General features: G+C 47.0%; 11 protein-coding genes across 11 annotated transcripts; 8 read left to right on the forward strand and 3 right to left on the reverse strand.

The window, feature by feature from the left end:
* Positions 1 to 28: 28 nt before the first annotated feature.
* Positions 29 to 1,236, reverse strand: LY89DRAFT_636251 (superoxide dismutase). Its single transcript, XM_018211482.1, has 2 exons — positions 993 to 1,236; positions 29 to 870 (listed from the first exon to the last, which is right to left on the reverse strand). The coding sequence occupies exons 1-2, from the start codon at positions 1,180 to 1,182 to the stop codon at positions 215 to 217; spliced, it is 846 nt and encodes a 281-aa protein (XP_018076695.1). The 5' UTR covers positions 1,183 to 1,236; the 3' UTR covers positions 29 to 214.
* A 281-nt stretch (positions 1,237 to 1,517) lies between these two features.
* LY89DRAFT_693745 (molybdenum cofactor sulfurase) lies at positions 1,518 to 4,025 on the forward strand (the record flags this gene model as incomplete). The annotated part of the gene is made up of 2 exons (XM_018216659.1): positions 1,518 to 1,581; positions 1,636 to 4,025. 2 exons carry the CDS (start codon positions 1,518 to 1,520, stop codon positions 4,023 to 4,025), a joined length of 2,454 nt encoding a protein of 817 aa, XP_018076696.1.
* Positions 4,026 to 4,144: 119 nt separating this feature from the next.
* LY89DRAFT_680474 (dienelactone hydrolase family protein-like protein) lies at positions 4,145 to 5,386 on the forward strand. Its single transcript, XM_018214085.1, has 4 exons — positions 4,145 to 4,268; positions 4,356 to 4,410; positions 4,461 to 4,572; positions 4,624 to 5,386. The coding sequence occupies exons 2-4, from the start codon at positions 4,366 to 4,368 to the stop codon at positions 5,277 to 5,279; spliced, it is 813 nt and encodes a 270-aa protein (XP_018076697.1). The 5' UTR covers positions 4,145 to 4,268; positions 4,356 to 4,365; the 3' UTR covers positions 5,280 to 5,386.
* Positions 5,387 to 5,929: 543 nt separating this feature from the next.
* LY89DRAFT_575724 (uncharacterized protein) lies at positions 5,930 to 6,964 on the forward strand (the record flags this gene model as incomplete). The annotated part of the gene is made up of 4 exons (XM_018208803.1): positions 5,930 to 6,178; positions 6,230 to 6,301; positions 6,350 to 6,603; positions 6,694 to 6,964. 4 exons carry the CDS (start codon positions 5,930 to 5,932, stop codon positions 6,962 to 6,964), a joined length of 846 nt encoding a protein of 281 aa, XP_018076698.1.
* A 315-nt stretch (positions 6,965 to 7,279) lies between these two features.
* LY89DRAFT_680476 (uncharacterized protein) lies at positions 7,280 to 8,364 on the forward strand. The gene is made up of 2 exons (XM_018214086.1): positions 7,280 to 8,115; positions 8,169 to 8,364. The coding sequence occupies exons 1-2, from the start codon at positions 7,482 to 7,484 to the stop codon at positions 8,249 to 8,251; spliced, it is 717 nt and encodes a 238-aa protein (XP_018076699.1). The 5' UTR covers positions 7,280 to 7,481; the 3' UTR covers positions 8,252 to 8,364.
* Positions 8,365 to 8,983: 619 nt separating this feature from the next.
* LY89DRAFT_294369 (uncharacterized protein) lies at positions 8,984 to 10,826 on the forward strand. Its single transcript, XM_018206537.1, has 2 exons — positions 8,984 to 9,205; positions 9,429 to 10,826. Exons 1-2 carry the CDS (start codon positions 9,083 to 9,085, stop codon positions 10,800 to 10,802), a joined length of 1,497 nt encoding a protein of 498 aa, XP_018076700.1. The 5' UTR covers positions 8,984 to 9,082; the 3' UTR covers positions 10,803 to 10,826.
* Positions 10,827 to 11,885: 1,059 nt separating this feature from the next.
* LY89DRAFT_777473 (NAD(P)-binding protein) lies at positions 11,886 to 13,030 on the reverse strand (the record flags this gene model as incomplete). Its single annotated transcript, XM_018222145.1, has 4 exons — positions 11,886 to 12,481; positions 12,607 to 12,704; positions 12,814 to 12,879; positions 12,930 to 13,030. 4 exons carry the CDS (start codon positions 13,028 to 13,030, stop codon positions 11,886 to 11,888), a joined length of 861 nt encoding a protein of 286 aa, XP_018076701.1.
* A 391-nt stretch (positions 13,031 to 13,421) lies between these two features.
* On the forward strand, positions 13,422 to 15,924 carry LY89DRAFT_606807 (MFS general substrate transporter). Its single transcript, XM_018210434.1, has 11 exons — positions 13,422 to 13,957; positions 14,005 to 14,068; positions 14,118 to 14,242; positions 14,297 to 14,333; positions 14,386 to 14,516; positions 14,571 to 14,614; positions 14,670 to 14,718; positions 14,772 to 15,041; positions 15,098 to 15,151; positions 15,202 to 15,468; positions 15,531 to 15,924. The coding sequence occupies exons 1-11, from the start codon at positions 13,636 to 13,638 to the stop codon at positions 15,866 to 15,868; spliced, it is 1,701 nt and encodes a 566-aa protein (XP_018076702.1). The 5' UTR covers positions 13,422 to 13,635; the 3' UTR covers positions 15,869 to 15,924.
* A 43-nt stretch (positions 15,925 to 15,967) lies between these two features.
* On the reverse strand, positions 15,968 to 17,646 carry LY89DRAFT_777475 (oxidoreductase; the record flags this gene model as incomplete). Its single annotated transcript, XM_018222146.1, has 8 exons — positions 17,519 to 17,646; positions 17,232 to 17,465; positions 16,857 to 17,177; positions 16,592 to 16,800; positions 16,472 to 16,538; positions 16,225 to 16,418; positions 16,067 to 16,174; positions 15,968 to 16,021 (listed from the first exon to the last, which is right to left on the reverse strand). The coding sequence occupies exons 1-8, from the start codon at positions 17,610 to 17,612 to the stop codon at positions 15,968 to 15,970; spliced, it is 1,281 nt and encodes a 426-aa protein (XP_018076703.1). The 5' UTR covers positions 17,613 to 17,646.
* An 875-nt stretch (positions 17,647 to 18,521) lies between these two features.
* On the forward strand, positions 18,522 to 20,629 carry LY89DRAFT_680480 (alcohol dehydrogenase-like protein). The gene is made up of 10 exons (XM_018214087.1): positions 18,522 to 18,811; positions 18,870 to 19,049; positions 19,210 to 19,270; positions 19,322 to 19,346; positions 19,400 to 19,511; positions 19,601 to 19,653; positions 19,709 to 19,728; positions 19,775 to 19,943; positions 20,041 to 20,130; positions 20,259 to 20,629. The coding sequence occupies exons 1-10, from the start codon at positions 18,669 to 18,671 to the stop codon at positions 20,510 to 20,512; spliced, it is 1,107 nt and encodes a 368-aa protein (XP_018076704.1). The 5' UTR covers positions 18,522 to 18,668; the 3' UTR covers positions 20,513 to 20,629.
* Positions 20,630 to 21,285: 656 nt separating this feature from the next.
* LY89DRAFT_680481 (uncharacterized protein) lies at positions 21,286 to 23,403 on the forward strand. Its single transcript, XM_018214088.1, has one exon. The coding sequence runs from the start codon at positions 21,642 to 21,644 to the stop codon at positions 23,193 to 23,195; it is 1,554 nt and encodes a 517-aa protein (XP_018076705.1). The 5' UTR covers positions 21,286 to 21,641; the 3' UTR covers positions 23,196 to 23,403.
* Positions 23,404 to 24,156: the final 753 nt, after the last annotated feature.

The raw sequence follows: 24,156 nt of genomic DNA on the forward strand, positions 1-24,156 counted from the left end.
ATTAGATGAGCCACTTGGCAGCTTGTGTCTTGAGCTGAGACTGTCAAACTCTCTGCAGAGCTGAATCCTTCATATTCTACAATAGCTCCATGCTATTCAAGCAGTTTTTCAGTACACTATTGTACATACTAATCGTATATAGACGTATGCCGGAACGCCAGCTCATGGATCGATCCCAATATGATACAATCATCTAGTTCTCCTCACTCCAGCCTCAGCGAGCCATTGGCAGAGAGCCCTTCACGTCGGCCTTATCTGCCACAACATTCCAATCCACAGCATACCACCAGCTCTCCGCAAACGCTCTCTTGCCTCCAGAACCACTGCCGCCGATTCCGTAGTCGGGTAAATACACGTGTTCCCACGTATTGATACACAGAACCGGCGTCGCGTCAATCCCACCAGCTGGCAGAGTATCCTTCCTAGCATGCGCTCCATGCGCTCCAACCGTATTCGTAGGCGGCTGGCTCGCCATCCTCTTGTAGGCTTCTGTCCCCGAACCTTCCCCCGTATTCACATCTACGGTCTGTCTCCTGAAATGTGCTCCAGGGTAAGGTGACCCTGCCAAGTACGTGCATAGAATTTTGTATTTCTTCGAGGACCGCTCTTTAATGAGCCAGACGAAACCGGGTCCGAACATGGAGCTGGCTGTTACGACCATTTCGCGTCTGAGGGTTTCGATTGAGCCGAAGGATTTCTCGAGGTCGGTTTTGAGTGCTAAGGGCATCTCTGGTGGGTTGGGAGATAGGCATTGGAAGAAGAAATGGTTGTTGTGTGCCATTGATGCGTAGTTGAAGATTGGGGCTGAGTTTGGGTCCCGGGCGAAGTTGATGGCTACATCTTTGGGCTCGCTGTTTTCCCATGGTCCTCCTATAGATGTAGTGTTATTTTGGTTTCTTCGAATGGAGAAGAGAAATATTATAAGCTCCTGAGAGCTCTTTTATCGAATGCTATATATAGCATTAAATATTATGAATACGAGCTCAACTTACCAGCTGTAAGATCATTGAGCTTCGAGCACATCAGACTTTGATATTTCGTCCAAGCCATATCGAATCCAGCAGGTGAAAGAAGTCCTGGGACACCCTCCCGGAAGTCGTGAACGAGAGGTGGGACCTGATGAAAGGATCGTCGAAAAGAGTGAAGGGCATGCCCTATCCGAGGTATGCGTGGCCGTAACATGGTGAACAGAGATGATACTGTCAACTCTGCCCTCTCTATTGACGAAATTATTTCTCACGACGACTTTAGTGCCTCGTTTCACAGGCCGTAAACTCCTTATCGCATGTGCACGTGAGCAGGCGAGCTCCGACCTGTGATGATAAGGTTGGGGTCCTCCACTCTTCCACTCTTGCCGCAGGTCGCCGTCGGATCAACCTCTTCTAAGCTTTGCTGTAGAAGGAGGTGAATAATGCAAATCCATATTTTCCGGTGCCCCCTGCTGTTCTCTTCGAAAGGAGGAAACATCCAGGAACCGCCTTGAATGATCACGATCAGCAATTGCAATTCATCTTGCAATGGAGGATGGCTACAATAGCAATGTTGAAGCTTTTCGGGAAGCAGAATATCCCATGCTCCAGGGTAGATCCATTATCAAGATATGAAAGGAATAAGGTACTGATACTTGAGCTTCAGATGCGATTTATCTCGACCATGCTGGTACCACTCTTTATGCCAAATCGTTGATGGAAAAGTTCACTTCTGATATGATATCGAATCTCTATGGCAATCCTCACTCAGCTTCCGCTTCGTCCCAATTGACGACGAACAGAATCGAAGACATCCGTCTGAAAGTCTTACGATGCTTCAACGCAGATCCAGAAGAGTTCGACATTATCTTCGTGGCCAATGCCACTGCTGGCATAAAATTGGTTATGGAATGTTTCAGAGAACTTGAAGGAGGATACAACTATGGATACCACAAAGATTCGCATACAAGCCTTGTAGGCGTACGAGAAAGTGCCAGTTCAAGCCGATGTCTGGATGACGAAGATGTTGAGCAATGGCTGTCTGGTGCAAGCGGCTTGGTTGGTGAAGGGGCAAGCTCAGATATTAGCCTCTTCGCATATCCCGCACAGTCAAATATGGATGGCCGTCGACTGCCACTTTCATGGTCCGAGAGAGTTCGTGCGAACAATTCGAATGGCCGAGTCAGCTACACGTTACTTGATGCTTCAGCATTTGTTTCTACCTCAGCTCTGGACCTGAGTGATGCAAGTACGGCTCCAGACTTTACCGTGCTAAGCTTCTACAAGATTTTCGGCTTCCCTGATCTTGGTGCTTTGATTGTCCGCAAGGAATCGGGCACTATTTTACAGCGAAGGAAGTATTTTGGCGGAGGGACGGTAGATGTGGTCCTTTGTATGAGAGAGCAGTGGCATGCTCCAAAAAGTCAAAGCTTTCATGACCGACTAGAAGACGGAACACTCGCAATTCACAATATCCTAGCTTTGAATACTGCACTCGAAGTACATCGAGAGTTGTACGGATCTATGGAGAAAATTGCGCGGCATACATCATTTCTCGCACGGAAACTGTTCGATGGACTCTCTAGTCTGCGGCATGAGAATGGCGAGCTTGTATGTGTGATACATTCATCCAGGTCTTCGACTCAACATTTCAGCGAATTCCAAGGCCCAGTGGTTGCCTTCAACCTGAAAAATAGCTATGGGGCTTGGATCAGCAACACTGAGTTTGAAAGGCTGGCTTCTGTACGGAATTTCCACATCAGAAGCGGAGGCTTGTGCAACCCGGGAGGTGTTGCGGCTTGTCTTCAGCTAGAACCTTGGGAGATGAGAAACAACTTCTCGGCGGGTTATAGATGCGGTGCCGAGACGGACATATACGCAGGCAAGATAACAGGAGTCATTCGTGCAAGTTTGGGTGCAATGAGCACGATTAGTGACGTAGATTCGTTCATCTCGTTCATCAGAGAGTTCTATGTTGAAACGGCAACCCAAGACGTCGACGAGCATCCACCAACCATTCCAAATCCAGCCGGACTTTTCGTTGAGAGCCTGACCATCTATCCCATCAAAAGTTGCGGTGGTTTTACTATAGCTTCAAATGTCGATTGGGAAGTGAGACCTGAAGGTCTAGTCTGGGACAGAGAGTGGTGTCTCGTACACCAAGGTACTGGTCAGGCATTAAGTCAGAAGCGCCATCCGCTTATGGCTCTGATTCGGCCATCTCTTGATTTTCGAAGAGGTATGCTGTGCATTCAGTTTTATGACCCGAAAGGCAATCTGCCACTTCAAGAATTGGCCATTCCCTTGTCAGCGAATCCGTCATTCTATACAACTGGAGATGGAGGAAAGTCTTCGCCGTCTCGTGTGTGCGGCGATGCTATCGTTGCACAAACTTATTCCAAGCCAGAAATCACTGCTTTCTTTTCGAATATACTTGGCGTGCCTTGCACGCTTGCAAGATTTCCAGCTGGAGGTTCGGGCTTTAGCACTAGGCACTCTAAAGCTCATATGCAAAAGCACCAACGGCCAAAGAGACATTCATCTGATGAAGTTCATGTTCCTGGGGCTTTTGCTCCTCCAACTCCTCCAGACTCGGATAACGAAAACAGGAAGCGACCCATATTACTCTCTAATGAGAGTCCAATTTTGGCAATCAATAAAGATAGTCTAGATGTGTTGAACGATGGAATTATCAGATCAGGCGGAAAGCCTGCATCAGCTTCCGTTTTTCGAGCAAATATCGTTTTGGCTTCGTCCCAACTCTCAAACCCACAACCATATGCAGAGGACCACTGGTCGTCACTTCGTATTGGACAACAAAATTTTCAAATGCTAGGCTCATGTCGGCGCTGCCACATGATTTGCGTTGATCAGGATACAGCTGAAAAGAATGAGGAACCGTTTGTCACACTAGCTAAGACGCGCAGGTTTGAGTCGAAGATCTTTTTTGGTTCTCATATGTGTCATATACCTTCCAAAATTGCAACAAAGGAGAGTCAGTATCCCACGATTCGGGTAGGAGACATTGTAAGAATAGGAACAACGGAGGAGACATAGGACGGCATTTTAGGAATTGATACCTGTTATGCTGCATGAGTTTACCCCACATGACCCCACGCTACTTGAGCATTCATGGACAATCAAATATCGACCGGATGGAAACTTGAGGCCCGGGCCTTCAAAGCGGTCGGAAAAGAGTACCGTTTATGTTCCGCGGCATTTGGTGGCACTAGTCTATAACCTCAACGTCATACCTGCACTACTTTCACATACATCATGACAACATTACGTTTCCAGCAGGTAAGACTTACTTCTACATTAAAACCTTGCAACTCACTTTGTGAATTGTTTACTTATTACACTTGATACTACTTTGAGTTTCAACAGATTCATCACAATGTCGACTGGTGTTGGTATGAGCGAGTGTTGCCTTTCCGGCAAGGTTTGTTCACAGCCCAAATTTTCAGAGCACAATTGACTGATATTTCACAGGTCCACGACGGTACTCCCACTGGCAAGATTGAGACAATTGGCGAACTTCCCACTTATGTCGCAGCGCCAAAGGATGGATCGAAAGCGAAATCAATTGTGTTCCTTGTTGACAGTTAGTAATGCCAAATTCAGGAAATTGGACAATCAATTAAAAGTTTATCAGTCTTCGGGTGGGAATTCAAGAACGTCAGGCTTCTAGCCGATAACTATGCCAAAGCTGGATTCTATTGCTATGTTCCTGACGTCCACCAAGGAGATTCTCTTCCACTCGACTTTCTGAACTCTGTCGAGCCTCCTCTCAAGGTACGCGAACAACAAACCATCATAGACAAAACCAAGAGCACTGCCGTCGTCGGTACGACGTTGCCACCTTGGTTGGTGAAGCACCGAGAAGGTGTCAGTAAGCCGTTGATCGATTCCTTCATCAGCTCCGTTCGTCAAATTCCAGGAACTGGAAAGGTTGGAGCTATCGGTTTCTGCTGGGGAGGACGCTACGCAATTCTCGCATCACATGGAGAAGTCGATGCCGCTTATGCTTGTCATCCCTCACTCGTTGCTGTACCCAGCGATTTCGAACCAGTAAGCAAACCGCTCAGCTTGGCTGTAGGCGACCAAGACAGTCTCTTAGATAATGGCACTGTTGGACAAATTCAAGATCTCATGGCCAAGAAGACTGAGCTTCCTCACGAGTTGAGGATTTACGAAGGTCAAATCCATGGGTTCGCTCTCAGAAGCGACTGGAGCTCTGAGGTTGATAGAAAAGCAATGGATGAGGCAGAAAAGCAGGGGATCGAATGGTTCAACAAATACTTAGCGTAATTACGCTTTGCTACGCCTCACGGTGCTAATGATATTGGAGGATCCATGGCACCACTGGCTGAAACCTGTACGACCTAGCAATAAACGGCAAGATATGCAAGTCCCCGTACTTCGGGTGAAGCTACAATGTTAAAATTTTCGGTCATTATTTGCCGTTCAAAACTACTGCAGAAGATATCCTGATGTGGCATGGGATCTCCAACTAGTGGTCGGAAGTCTTTTGCGTTTTCCAATGTTTCTCGGATGCGCTCGACCCGAATGCAAGTGGCTTAAAATTAAGCCGGGCCCATCATTCGTTCATCTCATATCCCCGGACATTGCTTGAGCGTTTTATACTGCAGAGCCGTCGACCTGCATGGATCCACATGAGTAGTGTCGGCTCTTCATCCACTTGCAATTGTTCGCTAGTGCTGATATTTCCGTGGGATATTCGTTAACTTTGGTAAAGGTACGTCTGGAGACGTCACTTTTTTTCTCCTCTCACGATTGATATTAATTTCATTTTTTTGTTTCATTTTCAATCAATCAAGATTACGAGATCCGAGCTCTTTTGATTACTTGGAGCAGAAATCATTCCTCCATTCGTTAGACGCAACGCGCCCAGACCCCTACACCTTTGATATCTGCGAACAAGATCGTCAACTTCAATCATGAAGCCTACCGTTGTACTTTTGGGAGTTTTATCTCTGCTACTGAATGCATCGATTGGGTTCTCATCTTCAGCGCCAAATCCAATTGGTCCCCTCTACCCAGATTCAATCACTGGTACCATCAACAGTACTCTATCTCTCGTCCCAATCTCTTATGATCTTGCGAGAAGCATCATACCAGCTCAATATCCAATCTTGACTAAAGCGTATCACTCCCTGCTTCCAGGTTTTCCAATTGACAAGTATCCGGTATGATATCGCGTGTTCATGAAGATCCATAATATCTAACACCGCTCTCAGTTAATTATCAGAGGCGCATTGGATCATGGCGTTGGTGTTTATGCTTTCAACTACAGTCTCGCCGACTTCCAGGTACGTAGATATTCTGGACCCTGTGCACGAAGCTGAAACTTTTTTCAGAGTATTCACATCCTGTACCCGTTCGTGGATCTATTAGGTGACGGTTACTCGAGTTTCTCATGGAACAAGTATCTCTTGATCTCAGCCAACAATACCATCGCCATTGAAGGAGCCGCTGCTGGGGGCACCATCGTGCCTCCAACAACTTTTGACCCTGATCTCGAAGCCTACGCATTTGTTCCTCCATCGGGTCACGAGATCTTCTTGAACGCATACACAAACCTGAGCACCACACAGCCAGCTGTGGCAACCAAGTTCACATCTCTCAAAGAAGTTGGCCCTTGGCCTGTCAGCTTGCACGTACCCCTTCACTGGAAATTGCTACGAGTGCTAACGTCAAACAGCTTCAAGAACGTCACGAACCAGCCAATCTTCACTGATGGATTAACTTGTGACAACCAGATCACCTTGTTCAACTCCAGTCTATCGACCGGCGATAATGCTCCTGTAGGAATTCGCGGAAAGATCAGTATCAAGGCCCCATATTTCCCTGAAGAGGATTGCGAAGCCTTCGAAGATGTTTATGGCATCAAGGTTGATATTGCGTTCGTTGAGAATCCGGGTCTGAACTGCTCATCTTTGAAGGGGTATCATGCTACCGGGTCTGGAGATTGAGGATAGGTCTGGTGCCCGTTGCTTGGTCGGAGATGTGACCTAGTAGAGGTGAGAACTTTGCTCTACCTGAGTCCGCAGCTTAGGACACTCAGGATTAAGGAACTCTGCCATAATGATAAACTGAATGCTTCCTACATTTCTGGTGCAGTTAATGTTCTTTAAGCCCTGTTTGGAGGAGAGAGAAGATAAACTACAAACGCGGATACGCTCTCATGCTCGCTGTGTAAATATTTTCTCGCTTTCGCTCAAAGATAGGGAAAATTACTAGAGCATCTCAGTGAGCTCTGTTGAGATAGCTCAAAAATCTTTCATTTCTTCCTTGGCTCGGAGTTCGTGCCTTCCTCTTTCAGTGCTCAGGACGTCGCCTTTAGCGTGGAAACTCACTTGGGAAGTCGCACTCACATCTTCTTCCATTTATTCCTTCACTCTGATTTCGAAATCGTTGACATTCAAAAAGTTTCTCTTATCGAAAGTCACCCTCAAGCACAGACACCTTCATCCAGAAATACTGGCGATGATGGCATCCGTTCGACGATCAGCCCGAATCGCTGCAAGGCTTTCGGTCGTTCCAGCCACTCCAAGGACCAAGACACGTTCCGGCGGTATGAGAGCAGCTCGAAAGTTCACTCTCTTCCCAGATTTGCCTCTGGAAATGCAGCAGAAAATCCTGTCTTTTGCTTGTCTGGCTCAGCAAGCAGAGAAGAGATTTCTACGTGTCGCTCGTGATACCGAAGAGGAGTTTCAGCAGCGAAATAACAACAACGACTATACTCTCAGAATCTATTACGAAGGAATCGGTGGGCCTCGTCTCGTGCCAAGTATGTTGCACGTGTGCAGATATTCGAGGGCTCTGTTGTTGGACCACTATCAACTGGTTTCTTGCACTGATATGCTCAGCGGATCGGAGGTTGAGAGAAACATCTATGTCAACTTGGATGAGGACATCTTCTTTTTTGGTGATCTACATCCAGCCCACTTCAAAGCTCTTCGCATTCTCGTGTTTCATCCCGACGAACGCGAGCCGCTCAACTTTGGACTAGACACTGGCAAACGCATCAAGAACTTGGCAGTTGACTGGGAGATCTACCGAGAGATGATGAAAACAGACCCTTCGTGGCTTCTTAGCGTCAATCCAGATACAATCTTCATCGCTGTCAGAAATCCGGTCAGAGAAGGCAGAGAGATTCTAGCCAGTTCTACTCACGTGATTCGGGATATCAAACCTGGTACTGGCCGAGAGACTCTGGCAACCGCCATCCTGGAGTTCACGAATGTATTGGTGGCTGATTTGCGCGACGTGGAAATGCCAACTTATAGAGCTCCCAATTTCAGAGTGATGGACCTTTCGAAAAAAGGAACAAAAGCAAACTCAGTCGAAGATCATGACCTCTTGAAGAATGTGCTATAGTATGTCCTTCTTGTTTAGCCATCCATGTTCATGGCTGACTTTAGTTGTAGCGTGGCAGCTGATTCCGGTGTCTTCCTCTGAAACCCCCGAGATACCCCGATCGCCTGTACGACCTTGGTTTCCCTTCTCGATGCTATTATCCTCAAGGCTTCCTCCATATTCGAATATCATGGCTTCTTTCCTTACGGAGTGACTGTGAATATAGAGCATAAGTCATAGCAGAGACTCTTGTGGAAGAGGCGGATCGAGAATCCCATCCGCAATTGATGCACACTGTGGATTAGAACGTTTCCTACATGTATATCAATGTGCTATAAATGGAACTGGAGCATAAGCAAAGTTCACAAAATCTAGTCTCGTCACGCTTTGCTCATTGACATTTGGCTCGAAGACGTTCGCTTCCGGTAAGTGAGGCGTGACGGTGCTGAACGGATATCTAGCACATCTCCTTCTCAACTTCCTGAGCATAGCTGCACGATAATACTATTCTGTTCTTGACGTGCAAATATGTCCTCGAATTTCAGGTTCAAATGAGTGAGAATATGGTTCACGTGATGACCATGAAGGACTTGCTGACAAAACTTGCTGAGAAATCAACATTGATGTCAACGTCAAACGGTTTCTACATTGATGAGGATATGCCATCAATTCCTTCGTGACATTTGGACACCGAATACCGAGATCTTTGCAGTCGATACTCGCGATTCTTTATGGCAAGCTCCGTCCTTTCCTCGCCCTCAATCCAGGACCTTCCTCCACACGAGGATGCTCCTCCGAAAAAGCGGGCAAGAGGGCGGCCTCTCAAAAATCCCGGCCAATCAAATATCCCTGAAGTATGTATGAGCTCTTTGATATCAATATGCTGTGAGCCAAAGGAACAAAACCTTCAATTCAAGTGGCATGTGCAACATTGATCCCTTTTAAATCCAGTCTGTAGTATCAAGTGGCTGGCATACGTTGTACTCTTAGAAATTTACCTCATTGTACACCTTGTAATCGCTGCAGTCATGCTTCAGACATCGCCATGTAGCTTCATTTAGCTAACAAAACTATTAGGAGCGGCGGCAACAGGTCCGAAAAGCCCAAGAAGCTTTTCGGCAGCGAAAGCAAGCGGCGGTGAAATCTCTCGAGCAACGAGCTGAAGCCTTAGAGGACTGTGTGGAAGAAATCAGCAAAGTTTTTTTGAGCTTCAGTGAGTCTATGCTTAAGACTCAAATGGTGCAGAGGGACCCGGAGATAGGAAGGAGCCTCTTGTCGACTACGTCAAAGATCATTGATCTGGCTAGAATTGCTGTCGCGGAAAACGAGGAATTAGAGCCAAAGATTGATGGTTCCATCTCTAGACAGCTTTCGGTTACGAAGGATAGACAGTCATCCCTTTCAGCAATGGATCTTCCCCACGTCCGTCTCCCAGACATCTCCCGTCCGAGTAATTTCTTTGGCAATGGATGGTTTGACTACGAGCCACATGGCCTGTTACGCTTGCCTGAAGGGAATCAAGATCTCAGTATGCCTCCACTCGGGTTCGGTATGCACCTTATCAGGACCAATCTTCAAGTTGCATACTTTGCTTTGATGGATGATTCTGGAACTCAAAACCCCCTCGTTATGCAGATGTTCAAGTATGCATTCCTTTATCATACAAGACATGAGATCATGGCCAACCTCCGCTGGTTCTTGGAACACGGCATGCAAGCACAACGTTGGCTTGGAAGAGCAGTCTTCGGATTTGACTCGACATTGTCCTTGCAACATTTCAATGTTGTCCAACGAGAATTCAGACCCAAAATTCTGCACCCTTTAGTCGATGCTCAGGCTTTATTAGGGGCTGATTATGCCTCAACCTCATCTCCATTTTTGAATGCTTTCGACGTTGAAGAATACCTCATCACGAAAGGAGCATATCACATCGATAACGAAATCATTCATTTGCAGACTTGCACTTGCAAGCTAGAGCATACAATGAACTCACGCTGTAGAAGCGATCAACTTCACACACTTCAATCAGCAAGCACACCAAATGATCCGAGTGTCTCTACCTATTCCTCAGAAGTATATGAGATAGGTCCATGGACCACAACAAGCGCTGCCCTGTTTCCGGACGCATTGGACGAAAGCGAAAATTTACCAACGGATACCCCACTCGACGATTCCAGCAAACCAGTTGTGGATTCTAGAGGAAAACCTTGTGAGGTATTCGATTTCAATGCTCTTCTCAAGGACGAGAACCATCAATCTATCATGCAAGACGAAAATGACCAAGACCAAAGAGAGGAATCTTGTGAGCGAGGTCAGATTGTCAGCCTCAGTGTTCCTCTGTTGTTGGACAATTTAATTCGGAATTCTCTCTGCTTGGGAACCGGTCCTGGATATCCGCGAAACTCAATTGACGTCGCGATCCAGTCCTCGATGCACCCTCCGATGCCCTGATAAAGGCAATGGCTTTGACCTGGTTGAGAATACGGACGATCTGGACTGTTAGCCGCGTAATTTGATTGCATAGACATTGCCATGAGCTGGATGTATGTTTGTTGTTTTGGCTGAAGTGGCTACGTCAGATAGGCGCTCAAGATCGAAGAGAAGCTCGAAGCAGAAATTTATCGCAACCATCAATGCGGTAGTGAATGGGACAATAAAACATAATGCTAAGAACATGCATTCACCGAACTATCTTTGACTTAGTGTGATGGCTCGCAAGTCTCTTCACGTGTCATAGTCGCGCGGCCCTCTTTCTCGCTTAGCTTTCCCACGAAACAGTCTGCATAGTCGATAAGAATTGCAAAAGCCAAAATTAAGTCCAAGGATGTAGCTATAGAAGCAGGGTGGGAAAAACTTTTCCCCCCTAAAACAAGAGACAAAAATGAAATAGAAAAAATAAACAAAACATTTGGCTCGCTGCTCACCGTCGGAGACGATCGGGAGCTGCGAGTCAAATGCCCAAGCGCAAAGCATTGTCGTTTAGTTTTGAAAGTCGTGACGACTTATCAACCATACGGCCAGCCGAGTGGTTGATGGTAGCACTTTTGCTTATTACAATCTATACACACGTACTCTGGGGTACTATCAATTAGAGACGAACGGACGAACGTGACTTCAAAAATTGCACCCGACACCGAGCAAGTTTTCTGCGATCCCCCCACCTCGGTGGTGAGGTCTAAGTTTTTGCTCCTCTTGTCGGTGATTTTTATTTGTTTTTATTCTTTTGGTTCTGGCGATTACTACTAAAATCTTTTGGTGTTGAAATCTTCCCAAGGATTTGTTTACATGTTAAGCGAGTTCTATTCAGGAGTAGCTCGATTCAACACGATTGCACGCAGCTCATCTGCATCAGATCATAAGACTTAATTGAAGCCTTCTCTTTTTCTCCAATGATGGAAAATCTTCTCTTCCTACTTCTGCATTGTATGGTTTCTACTGACGTCTCGAGGAACACAAGCGAGCTTCGCTTAACAAACCGAATTCAAACTTCATCTCATCTTTAACAGCCACTCTGGACCTAGAAAGCGGTCACTATCAATTGAATCCGCCTAGAGGATCGAATCCACCTAGAGTATATTTCAACAGATCTCCGCTCAGAATCTCCTCTTTCTTCGCCTTCAACTCATCAATGTCCCAATGCACCCACGCGAATCTCCCCTTCAAAAAGTCTGCTTCAGGTGAGGCCAACCACAACATGAAATTGGCAGCCAAGTCTACCTCGGTCATGTCGAAAGGTCCCATCTCAGACTTTACGTACATATCCGTATCGATTGCTCCTGGATGGATCGAGACGAAGCGGACTTCGGGAGTCTCTGCTTGAAGTGACTCGGACAATCGCGCCAAAGCAGCTTTACTCGAACTATAAGCTGAAAGCTTCGGATAGTTCGTACCCAGATGAGCCGCGATGGTATTGACGTTGATCACAACCGCTTCTTTGCCTTCGGGTTTGGCGCGGAGGAACTCTTGGGTGACGATGGCTGTGCCGAGAATATTCACCTCGAACCCTTCCCACCACTCCTTGAGATCTACCGTCTTGAAAATTTCTGGTACGACAAGGAATCCAGCATTGTTGACCAAGACATCAGGAGCCCCGAATGACTTGAACATGGCTTTCACGGCATTCGTATCCCCTGTTGACAAGTCAGTATCGGTCTGGACAGAAGATTGCAGAGCACATGAATCGACCGCTCCAGACAACGGGTCCCGAGAGCTTGGCTCATGAAAGTTCTTGGAACAAATTTACAGCTTGACTTACTAATGTCGGCAACGAAATACGAGAATTCGGTTTTCGGGAATGCTTGTTTGAGCTCGGCGACAGCAGCCTTGAGTTTAGACTCAGTGCGTCCACTGATGCTATTAGAGAATCAGCATGCGACACTAAAAAGTTTCAAGGAGTCTTCGAAGAGTATGCCGAGGGTTCAGCTCTTGAATGTCCTCGAGAAGAAGGGGACATTTCACGTACGCTACACGAGCAGCTCCAGCGGCTCCAAATGCATCGGGAACTGCTCGACCTATGCCATATCCGCCTCTGTTGACATATTAGCACTGTGAGTACTGACAACTCTCAGCCTGGCTTACCCAGTGACAAGCACAGATTTGCCCTTTGCAGATAGCTCGGGGCGAGTTGGCGAGAGTGCCGGGTAGGTCTGCAAGTGTAGAGTTGGAACAAACGTTGCCATTTTGCCGATCTTTGAGCAACAATACTTCTTATCTGGAGTCTGTATTGGAAGATAACAACTAAGAATTGAAGGATTATATCTTTTGAACACATTATGAGTTGGGAGCTCCGTATATCTATCAAATGCATCGGGTAATGATGATCAGTAAACTTACCCGCACGATCTTAGCATTTCCCCCTTTCAATTACAAATTGACAATTACTCGATGTCTACCTGATTTTTGTCCATGTAGAAGTCCGATGGAAAAATTATATATCAGCAATCGTACCGTACATTCTCAAGGCGTGAAATTTTGACCAATGAGAAGTTGCTGGGTAGTTCCCCGGCTGAGTTATAAATCATGCCGAAGCTGTTGAGGCTTGAAACCCCAATGTGCCAGCACCGACCACACATTTAGTAATCGTCTTCTTTGTTGGGCGGCCTTAATGCTTTGCTAAGGAAGGCGCGGCAGTTGCTGTTGGTGAGTCATTTCCATGTCATTTCGGGCAACTGAAGTACCTACTATGCCTTTCTTTCCATTCTTATGAAGCAAATCTCTTCGTACTCCTCGAGGTCAATACGTGTTACCTTGAACTCCAGTCATTACAAATCGTTTTATCTCGAACATGTTCGACATCATCAGAGACTCAAGTTTCGGACAACTTCTTCGCCTCATTGCAAAAAACAAGATTCTTCTCTTCTCAGACGAGCTACCAGATTTCGAGCTGCCCTCACCAACTACAGAAGAGAAGGAGATAGAACACCAGTCTGAAACATCAACTATCACGAACGACCGCCGAGGTTCAAGTGGAGATAAGATTGATAGGGATGAAGATGAAGAGCTGGCAACGCGCCCCGACATCGAACCCATCGAAAGGACAATCAGTCAACCAATCCATCCTATAGTGGCATCTGATGGAATCATCCTTGTTGATTGGTACACTACCGGTATCTCACACGCTGCATTTATCTCTGAAGGGAGCTGATGTAGCCAGATGATCCCGGAAACCCTCAAAATTACTCGACCCCCAAGAAGATATATGTTTCTTTCATTATCGCGTGAGGCATTCCGTTCGTGACTTCGACCCATCTAGCTGACAAGCAACAGACTGTATACTTTTGCTGTGTACATTGGCTCGTCGATCTATACTCCAGGGGAAGGTGAGGTCGAGGAGAGGTTCAATGTGGGCCCAACAGCTGCAGCACTAGGGATGAGCCTATACGTTCTTGCATGTAAGAACGAAATCTTTCCACCCAGCGTTGAACAAGTAATTAACAAAGTGCCAGATGGTGTTGGACCAATGCTTTGGTCTCCGCTCAGCGAGTAAGTTCTTCCACTGACCGGCAGAATGTCGTCCACTAAATCATGCGGATAGAATTCCTGTCATAGGAAAGAATCCTCCATATATCTTTACATTCGCCATCTTTGTGATTCTCACAATCCCGACAGCATTGACAGAGAGTTTCGCTGGCCTTTTGGTACTGCGCTTTTTGCTGGGTTTCTTTGGTAGGTGACTTCGGAATCACTTCCAAGCATTGAACTCCTTCGTTGACCTTTCAGGATCGCCTTGCCTCGCAACTGCTGGCTCTTCTTTCCAAGATATAGTAAGTATTTTACTTTTAAGGGATTACTGGAAGCCACACTTACGATTATTTGAAGTGGCCTCTGATCAAAATACCTTATCTCATGATCATCTGGGCGGGGTTTGGTTTGTTCCCTTTCCAATCTCAGTGATCACAATTGTATCCTGACAAAATCTAGCAACTCTTGGTCCCGCTTTCGGCCCGGTGGTCGGTGGGTTCAGTATTCAAGCTGAGAACTGGCGATGGAGTCAATGGGAGATGCTCTGGTTATCTGGCCCGGTTTTTCTTATGATGTTCTTCTCTTTACCAGAGACATCAGCCGACACCATCCTTCTGCAACGAGCTCGCCGTCTTCGAAAACTGCTCAACAAGTCCAATCTCAAGTCGCAGTCGGAGATTGATCAAGCCCATATGACTGCTAGGGAGCGAGCATTTGATGCTTTGATCAGTAAGTTGACCTTGGTACGGAGTGATATGTCGTGCCTCTGACGAAATGCATCGCAGAACCTTGGGAGATCAATGCACTCGACCCTGCCGTTCTGTTCTCGACCTTCTACAGTGATTTTCCGAGGATTCCAAAGTTCTGGTCATAACTAACATCATCTCAGCCTCGCTTTTATACGGTATCTTCTACTCGTTCTTCGAATCTACTCCGTTGGTCTTTCCTAAGATATACCATTTCAATCTTGGAGAGTCCGGACTTCCATATCTCTCGGCATTAGTCGCAATTGTTGTCATTGGACCAGTGTATGCTGCATACTGGCACTACACCGTGGAGCGTCCCTTCGAAAAGAACGGATTTGGGCCACAAGAAGATAGGTTGGTTGTAGGCCTTGTTGGGAGCTGCATGATCCCAGTTGGATTGTTTTTGTATGGTTCGTACCCCCCGAAAAATGTCACTAGTCAATGTTCACCATAGCTGATAAGGTGTGATTAGCGTGGACAGCAAGGTCTGGGGTACACTGGATAGCTCCTACATTCGGAATGGGATTGAGCGTTGGAGGCACCTACCTCATCATCCAAAGTATTTTCCTATATCTGCCCTTCACCTATCCCAAATACAGCGCTTCTCTCTTCGCTGCAAACGACCTGGCGCGAAGCACCTTAGCAGCAGGAGCTATTCTCTTCTCTCGGCCACTCTTTACAAATCTTGGGGTTGCTGGAGGAGTCAGCTTGCTTGGAGGATTGACTATTGTTTGTGCTTTCTTGTTGTATTTACTGTATAGGTATGGCGCAATACTTAGAGCCAAGAGTCGGTTTGCGGTGAAGGATTAAGATGCCAGTATATATGTTCTTGGGTTTGGTGACAGTTACCACTGCAGACAAAGGAGAGGCGTTCCCATGGACGTCAAACTTTTAGACATTAAATTCTTGTTATATGATATCAAAGGCAATCTCCCACTCATACACTTTGGCTCTCTTGGCATACTGGTATCGTTAGTTGGAGGACGCCGAGTCGCCACCGTATTGTACTCTTCGAAGCATCGATCGATTGCAGCCAGCAATGTTCACAATACCGGCAAGTCCCATTGACTGGTCAACATCTGCTAGTATACCTTGTAAGACCTGCTTCGCTCCTTGCTGAGTGGCTGTCAGTCAATGTTTGGGGTGGTATAGAGCAGATTTCATACCTTCCCTCCGATGGCTAGGCCATAGATCGCAGGTCTACCTACGAAGACCGCCTTTGCTCCAAGTGACAGAGCCTTGATGACATCCACACCTGTTCGGATGCCACTGTCGAAAATGACGGTAAGCTTGTCACCTACAGCTTCCACGATTTCGGGAAGCATTTCCAATGATCCCACAGCTCCATCGAGTTGTCGACCTTCGGGCAGATCAGAATCTCAAATTGTTGATGTGTTCAAAGACCAGGCTCACCCCCGTGATTGCTCACCACGATTCCATCGCAACCATGCTCAACAGCTAGCTTGGCATCTTCTGGGTGCTAAAATAATCAGTAAACATCTTAGGTTGCGCAAATTAGGGTCCGTCTCTCACCTGAATACCCTTTAGTACAATAGGACCATCCCAGTGTTTCTTCAGCAGTGCAATCTCGTCCGAGGAATGAGCAGCACCGGAGAAGACATCACCAATCCACTCTTCAGAGGCCTCGGTGACCCTTTCCTCGGGCTCTGCATTGAACTTCTTCCGGAATTTCTCCCTGAAAACTGGATCTGCGAAGCCATTTCTGTTGCCGACTCCCTTCACTATTGACAAATTAGTACAAGCTTCTGATAGAGATCTAGGAGTCGATTGGCTGTACTGAAAGGAATATAAGCTCCATCCAAATCCGCAGGTCTCCATGCTAAAGCCCATGTGTCGAGGGTTACCACAAGAACTTTATAGCCATTTGCTTTTGCACGCTTCAGCAACGATATTGTGACGTCGTCGTCTTGTGGCCAGTATAATTGATACCATCGGGGTCCTTTCCCATTCGCTTTCGCCACTTCTTCGATGGACGAGCTCGATGCTGTACTCAGAACGTATGGGACCCCGATCTCCGAACAGACCTCCGAGAGCCCAGTCTCTTTGTCTTTATGAAAGATTGTTTGTACACCTATCGGTGCCATAAGAATGGGACTTTCTACAAGGTCCATGTCAGCTCCAGCCCCTCCGAGAGACAGTGATATTGACTTACCATATGTCTCACCAAACAGCTTGATGGTAAGATCTCGATGAGTAGTTGGTCTCAGCATTCGAGGCACAAGTTTCCATTGGCGGAATGCCAGCCTGTTTGCATCCATTGTTGCTCTTTCTCCCGCTCCACCAGCCACATAGTTGTAAGCTGTTGGTTTCATGGCACCTTTTGCCTGTTCCTCCAACTTGCGGGGATCGGTGGTCACCACTGGTAGACAATGATGAAACATGCCCGCTGAGTTCCAAGTTAATTCCATACTTGAGTGAGTATATGCAGAGAAGGCTTACCTCTGTAGAGTTCATTTTGAAAGGCTCCATACTTTCGGTGCTTTTCGGTACCATGGACTGATTGGGGATTCTGTTTCTCCATTTTTGTAGACATACTACCAGTAATTCTGATCAACGGTCTAAATGTGATGTCTAGACAATTAGTGGAATAGAGAGGAGGAACGAAAAGTTACATATCTATGAGCTGCTCCTTCCCGGGCTCATGCCGAGGTACGTCATAGTGAGAGAGTACATATGATTAGCAGTATCGAACCTACTGTTTTGAGCGTCAATGGCTATCATGAAACATTCATCTTGTAAGGTAAGTGCATGTTATCTTAAGCAACACTTAGTGCGTGTGCGTTTGAAGCCTTTTATGGTAGAATCACATCATGCAGTAAGCACCGCTAATCTTGGCACGCAAATTGATTGCGGAGGTCGAGAACCAAGAACGAGAGTACCAGGAATTCTAATCTTATCTTCATTCAAGTTCTGAGCTTGAGATTACAGTCTTAGATTTCTCATGCAAGTAACTTGAACCCTTCACGGGATTTGTGAAGTTTGAGCAAGGGTCACTTGTGTTCTGGCTTCATGTATATATCCCGTCCCCAATATGAACCAAAATTAAGTGAGTTTTGGGATTATTCGCACAGGATATTCGGGCCGTAGAATGAATACGTCTCGAGATACTGTGAGACCTAAATGTTCAGAAATGTTCAAAAGAACAATATTAGTACATCTTACCTTGCTCTTAAAGCTCTTCAAGATGATCAATACTCCGTACTTGATGCCAACCATCCGACGACTTCTCGGACAACGTAGCTATTGAATTTTTTTCATATGCTTTATGCTAGCAGTTGTCAAAATGCAAAGCACTGAAAGTTAGTTTCATATATCTTAATGGCTAAGCTCGGTGACATTTCATGATCGTATCAATCGACCCCGCACCTACCCCACATCACGCCTCACAAGCTCTCGACCTCGGCGGGTAAGGACTGTCAGACCCGCAGAATCTGGAGTTGAGGACGATAGATAAAAGGAAGAGGATTCCCCGCGCCCAGAATTGTAGTCAAGTGTTACGAGTCACAGTGTACATCTGATAGCATATATATTTCTGGATCTTAGAAATCATTGACATCATCACACGCGATACCTTTGGAAACTCGCAAACATGGCAGCCACGGAAACCCCCCAAACGTTCGATATTCCGAAGAAGTACAAAGCAATCGTTTATGATAAGCCGGGGACGATTTCGACAAAGATCGAGGAGCTTGATACGCCCGAACCTGGTGCTGGAGAGGTACTTGTGCGACTGTGAGTAGTGTGCTGCCTAGGCGTTTGCACAATATGGAGATTGCTGACACCTTCAAAGAACGCATTCTGGAGTCTGTCATTCTGACATGGGAGTGATGGAGAATACTTGGAGGGGTCTACCATATCCAACGCAACCTGGGCAAGTCGGAGGACACGAAGGTGTCGGGATCGTTCATAAATTGGGACCGGGTTCCGAAAATGGTCGAGTCAAAGTTGGAGACCGAGTAGGCATCAAATGGTAAGCCCCCTTCTCAACATGGTGTCCTCTACTTTCTTGAAGCCTGGAGACTTGAAATGCCTCTGAAAGTGCGAATCTCGACAATCTACGACGTTTGCAATGTTGGGCTTTCATGAAGGTGTGGGGCGAAGACCATGCTGACACGAGATGCTGGGTTTAGGATTGCTTACGCCTGCTCAGCATGCCCGCCATGCCTGGAAGGAAAAGACGGCGTCTGTTTCGTGAGTATCGTGCGTTCCTCCAATGACATTAATTAATGTTGGCTCGCACAGAACCAAAAGATCTCCGGTTATTATTGTAAGTGACTCATGGCTCGATATGTGAGAGGTGTTGCTTAATTTTCACCTCAGACCCAGGAACGTTTCAGCAGTATGCTCTAGCTCCAGCAAACTACGTCACTCCAATTCCCGAGTCCTTAAAATCCGAGGATGCAGCCCCCATGCTTTGCGCTGGGGTGACAACGTGAGTTTTGTTCTCTGGAGGGCTGTGGAACGGGGGCCGCATAACAGGTCACATGAAATAGGCGAAGCTCATTTTGGTGTCTATTTTAGGTATTCAGCCTTGCGAAAGAGTGAAGCGAAAAGTGGCCAGTGGGTCGTTATAGGTATGTTAAGGTCGGCCTTATCCGACGTATTTGAGATATGTTAACATGTGAATAGCCGGTGCTGGTGGTGGCTTGGTGAGTGACCCCTTTTCACCTCGGAAAATCTCGCTTATTCAGGCAGGGTCACTTAGCTTGCCAGATCGGTAGCCGCGGTATGGCTATGAGAATTATCGGTATTGATCATGGAAGTAAGGAAAGTCTTGTCAAGGACTGTGGAGCAGAAGTCTTCCTCGACATTACGAAATTTGATGATAAAAGTCTCGCTGAGGAAGTGAAGAAAGCGACTGGCGGTACGTCATCTCTAAACAGTTTGACTGAAGAACTTACCATTCGTGTAACCTCCTTTATGTAAACGCGTCATACTCTTTGTCACTGACTGTGAATCAGGCCTTGGGGCATCAGCCGTGATTGTGTGCACGGCATCAAACAAAGCATACGCGCAAGCCCTAGATTTCCTGAGATTCGGAGGCACACTCGGTAGGTAGAAATCGCCCGCTGCATTTGTCATTTGTGAAAAGCCAAGCCCCCGAGGCACATCTACACAGTCATTGAGGAAACTCTCAAACAGCTCGGCTCCTTGAAAAATCTCTGCTGACTTGCTGTAGTGTGTGTAGGAATGCCAGAAGGCGACTCCGTGCCTATCGCAAAAGCATTCCCTGCTGCAATGGTGGCAATGGAACACAATATTAAGGGGTCCGCGGTGGGGAACCAAAGAGAAGCTCTTGAAATCTTAGATATGGCAGCAAGGGGCATTGTTAAGACTCGATTGAGAACCGAGAAGATGGAAAATCTGACAGCAGTTTTCGAGGAGATGTCTGCCGGGAAAATGCAAGGCAGAGTAGTTCTCGACCTTCAGTGATATGATGCACAAAAAGGGAGAACTCGGTGTACCATAGAAGATGGTGTTGAGGCGACGATGTGATGTAGGGCTGAAATGGAGAAGCGTGTGATTTGGTAGAATTCCAGGTATCTGAAGCAACTTAAAAATCCAGTAATGCAGGGTAATGAGCCACTGAGTGCCCGGCATCGACAGCTGAAACTGACAACACTGGAAACATCTGTCCTTCTCCTATTCTTTTGAGAATGCGGGCTGACCGAATATCGTCCCAAAGCACACTTGCGACAGTTGGATCTCTGGTATGACTCTTTGACTTATGACCATGGGTCATGAAGAGCGATGCAGAGGTGTTGCTGCGCCGCAGCCAACGGAAAGACGCAGGCCGGAGCTATCACTTGACCCGGCAATGATGCAGGCAGAGATAAAAAACATGCAAATCAGATGGAAGTAATGTTGGAGACAAGTTCATCGCTCTGCATGGTGCTGCAAGTGCCTCTATGCCGTGTGAAGCTGAATCCTGCTCGAGTTACTACTCCCCACGCAACCACCACGATGACCGAAAGACCTCAAATCCTGCGGAGCAGATAGATGATGGTGCTGCCTCCTCGTCCCAGGCTGCAGTAACATCAATCTGAGGCGTAGACGGTCGAGCCAACCACGCATCGCGGGTCGGCAACTGTGCTTGCTGTTGGGGAGCAGTTGAGGTGAAGATGAAGAGCAGTTCAGCTCGAAAACCGAGTGTCAGCCTTGAGAGCTCGCTTGCGCGGGTCTTGACCAATCGCCGCGCTAAAATCCCACAAGGCTCAACTGTCACTCGAAGGAACCCGGCCCTTTCTCCCCTCCAACTTCTGCGGCGAAGCATCGCAAGTTGCCCCTCATGGCTCTAGTCATAACTTCCAACAATGCTATATCTTCCACGTCCCTTCGAAGACTCCCTCCAGCCGGCCTTCTTGAGGACCGTTTGACCCTCCGAGAGACCTCTGTGAAGCAGTGGCAGGGCTCAGCACACGCGCCTGGACATCATATTGGAACTGGCTCTCGAGGGCCTCACTATAGGCAGAGAGAGCAGACTACTTCGATCCACAGTATATAAGTCACACAAGTGCCGCTATGGCGTTCCTATTCCAACAGCTTCCTCCCACCCATCCTCATGTCTGCGCCAGTCTCCCGCTTTCAAAAGCTCTCACTCTCTCAAGACATGCAGTCTCACGGAGATCTTGCACCTGCACAATCCGGAGGGAAAGGCAAAGGAAAAGCCCCAATGGGTAGTGGTGGATCGGCAAGCCTGGCTCAGATCTTGAACCCTAACGAGTCCGACGATGAGATGGGCCAGGAAGAAGCACCGGACGACGTTCAGGAGGAAGTACCAGATGAAGGAACCCGAAGTGGGCGAGTTTTTGCACTCAACCATTGCCGCCAATTCGATACCTTCTACGCCTTCCAGATAGCGTACGCCGAAGTCGAGAGAATTTCGATTCGCATCAGCACGACCGGACCAATATGCTCCTCGAATACCTGCAGCGGAGGAGAGCAATGCTGCCATATCGAATGGCTTCTGGAGCAGTTGTCCAATGCAATTCCGGATACGCTTGAGGTCACCGATATAACGACGTATGAACAGATCTCTGCGGTAGGGCTGGACACCGTATGCGAAGAACTTCAATTCGAGCTCCGAGAAGGTCCAGAATCCGACACCGAAGATACATGGCAATTGAAGAAAGTACATTCGACCTCTGGACTTGGCAGACAGACGAGACGTATGCTGAAAGAGAGGATGCACGCCGTACGCGATATAATGGCTACGTTATCATCCGATACCCTCCTTACAGACGACTATCGAGGTGATATCTTCAATACTCCTGGAGACATGTCCCCGAAGTTGATTCTCGGGGATCTGGAAGCAACAATTTCCAGACTCCTCTTCTCCAACGACGACATGTTTTATCACTTCAAGACCCTAGTTCCTAAAGACTTACGAGCTAGAAGCTACTTCACGAAGGCCCTTCTCAAAGCCCAAGCGACAATTGCCGCCCTCGACAAATATGCTGAGCAGGGGCCTGTTGATGGTCCTTTCGATCTAATATGGTGTGCAGACACCTTGATCAAGCTCGTCGACTCCATAAACTTCAATATTGTGCAGCGACAGCCTCTAAGTTCAGTAGCTAAACAGGAAGCTGCAAAAGCATTGGTGGGGATCCTTGATATGGTAATCAATCGCAACTACGAAATTTACCCCAAAGATCCCTCATGGAGTCGACGACGAGCACATGCGGAGCCAACGCGGGACCGAAATCTCTACGAGCGCCTTATTCGGAGTCCACCTGAGAACCGCCCTGTTGATTTCGTTCTCAGCGCCTTGCAAAATCTACCTGAGGCAAAGCCTTACATCGATCAGTTACAAGGCTTGCTCGGTATTCTCAAACAGATAGGCTGGTCCTCACCTGAACCCTACAAAATCAAGTTGGGGGGGATAATTGAACAGCTGAGGGGGGTTCCACCTAATGCTATACCAAGAGCCCCGCAGCTGAGCTCAAGTGCTCTTGAACCCGGAGAAAGGGCACTTCAGGCTGCTCCAAGTCTTCTCAGTGCTGCGCCAAGTAGTTCAGGGGCTGGTCCCAGTACTTCCGGTGCCGGTCCAAGTACTTCTTCTGGCAAGAGGCCTGCTAAATCTAGCGACAGGAAGGCCAATAAGCGCATGAAATGAATGAACATGGTTTCGTGGAGGATTTAATGCTTTCTTTGGTATTTGGTGGAGGATATTCCGTTCTTGTGTTTATGTTGATATCTTCAGTCTTTACCTCTTCGATAGCTTTCTCGGACACTCATTTCCTACCTTTCGTATCAAATATTATTCTTGATAGATTTTGCCTAGGTCGTCTTTGATAGATGCTATATTCCAATTTATGTGATCCAAAAATCTCTACTCTGACGTAACATGACCCTGGCCTCGTCACAGTTGTGCCAAACAAACTCCGCATGTGAACCATCACCGCATTTATACTCGGTGCTTCTTCTCTCATCATCCACTCCGATACGATTTTCTCCTACTGCTACTAAGAATTGAAATGTAATTGATGAGCCGTCACCGAGGAAACAGGGAATTTGATTTAGTTTCGTCAACATTTTGACGTTATCACAATAAAGGCGCCGCGGGACAAGCTTAAGGTAGAAAGTTAAAACCGAAGTGCTCGTTTCTAAAAAGTTGAGTTGAGTAACCTTCCGGGTCCCTTGTAGGGGTGCTATTTTGAGTAGTTAGTGAAAGTAAGGGTTAAGTAGAGCATAGCGCTGGAGTGAGAGCACAGAGCTAGAGTAAGAGTACAGGACTAGAGTGAAAATACAGAACTGGAGTGGGAGTACAAAGCTGGAGTGAGAGTACAAAACTAGAGTGAGAGCTAGAGTAAAAGTCCAACACTAGAGTGAGAGTACAGAGCTAGAGTGAGAGCACAAGGTTACACCTCTTGGACCCCCCGTTGAGTTTCCAACTATATTGGAAGTAAAGGGGAAGTGAAGTAATAAATTTAAGGTTTAGAATACGATTACGGGGAAGGTAAATATGACATTTTCTCAGAAAATTGATCCCTATCCTGCGGAACAACGCTAATACGGCCCGACCACTGCCCAAACCCCCTGCCCCCACCCCTAAAGGATAGAAATGGGAGCGAGGA

Source organism: Mollisia scopiformis, assembly GCF_001500285.1.
Source record: "Mollisia scopiformis unplaced genomic scaffold LY89scaffold_3, whole genome shotgun sequence".
Lineage (NCBI taxonomy): Eukaryota > Fungi > Ascomycota > Leotiomycetes > Helotiales > Mollisiaceae > Mollisia > Mollisia scopiformis.

What these genes read in the sequence shown, in the direction of transcription:
- LY89DRAFT_636251 (XM_018211482.1), bottom strand. Translation starts at nt 1,182, where the DNA reads ATGTTACGGCCACGCATACCTCGGATAGGGCATGCCCTTCACTCTTTT. An exon ending in GCTCAATGATCTTACAGCTG is followed by an intron (nt 871 to 992) that starts GTAAGTTGAGCT and finishes CTACATCTATAG; the next exon opens with GAGGACCATGGGAAAACAGC.
- LY89DRAFT_680474 (XM_018214085.1), top strand. Translation starts at nt 4,366, where the DNA reads ATGTCGACTGGTGTTGGTATGAGCGAGTGTTGCCTTTCCGGCAAG. An exon ending in AGTGTTGCCTTTCCGGCAAG is followed by an intron (nt 4,411 to 4,460) that starts GTTTGTTCACAG and finishes GATATTTCACAG; the next exon opens with GTCCACGACGGTACTCCCAC. An exon ending in AATTGTGTTCCTTGTTGACA is followed by an intron (nt 4,573 to 4,623) that starts GTTAGTAATGCC and finishes AAAGTTTATCAG; the next exon opens with TCTTCGGGTGGGAATTCAAG.
- LY89DRAFT_680476 (XM_018214086.1), top strand. Translation starts at nt 7,482, where the DNA reads ATGGCATCCGTTCGACGATCAGCCCGAATCGCTGCAAGGCTTTCGGTC. An exon ending in TCCAGATACAATCTTCATCG is followed by an intron (nt 8,116 to 8,168) that starts CTGTCAGAAATC and finishes AGTTCTACTCAC; the next exon opens with GTGATTCGGGATATCAAACC.
- LY89DRAFT_294369 (XM_018206537.1), top strand. Translation starts at nt 9,083, where the DNA reads ATGGCAAGCTCCGTCCTTTCCTCGCCCTCAATCCAGGACCTTCCTCCA. An exon ending in GCCAATCAAATATCCCTGAA is followed by an intron (nt 9,206 to 9,428) that starts GTATGTATGAGC and finishes CAAAACTATTAG; the next exon opens with GAGCGGCGGCAACAGGTCCG.
- LY89DRAFT_606807 (XM_018210434.1), top strand. Translation starts at nt 13,636, where the DNA reads ATGTTCGACATCATCAGAGACTCAAGTTTCGGACAACTTCTTCGCCTC. An exon ending in GAGCCTATACGTTCTTGCAT is followed by an intron (nt 14,243 to 14,296) that starts GTAAGAACGAAA and finishes ACAAAGTGCCAG; the next exon opens with ATGGTGTTGGACCAATGCTT. An exon ending in AGTTGGATTGTTTTTGTATG is followed by an intron (nt 15,469 to 15,530) that starts GTTCGTACCCCC and finishes AGGTGTGATTAG; the next exon opens with CGTGGACAGCAAGGTCTGGG.
- LY89DRAFT_680480 (XM_018214087.1), top strand. Translation starts at nt 18,669, where the DNA reads ATGGCAGCCACGGAAACCCCCCAAACGTTCGATATTCCGAAGAAGTAC. An exon ending in AAAGATCTCCGGTTATTATT is followed by an intron (nt 19,347 to 19,399) that starts GTAAGTGACTCA and finishes TTTTCACCTCAG; the next exon opens with ACCCAGGAACGTTTCAGCAG. An exon ending in CCGGTGCTGGTGGTGGCTTG is followed by an intron (nt 19,729 to 19,774) that starts GTGAGTGACCCC and finishes TTATTCAGGCAG; the next exon opens with GGTCACTTAGCTTGCCAGAT.
- LY89DRAFT_680481 (XM_018214088.1), top strand. Translation starts at nt 21,642, where the DNA reads ATGTCTGCGCCAGTCTCCCGCTTTCAAAAGCTCTCACTCTCTCAAGAC.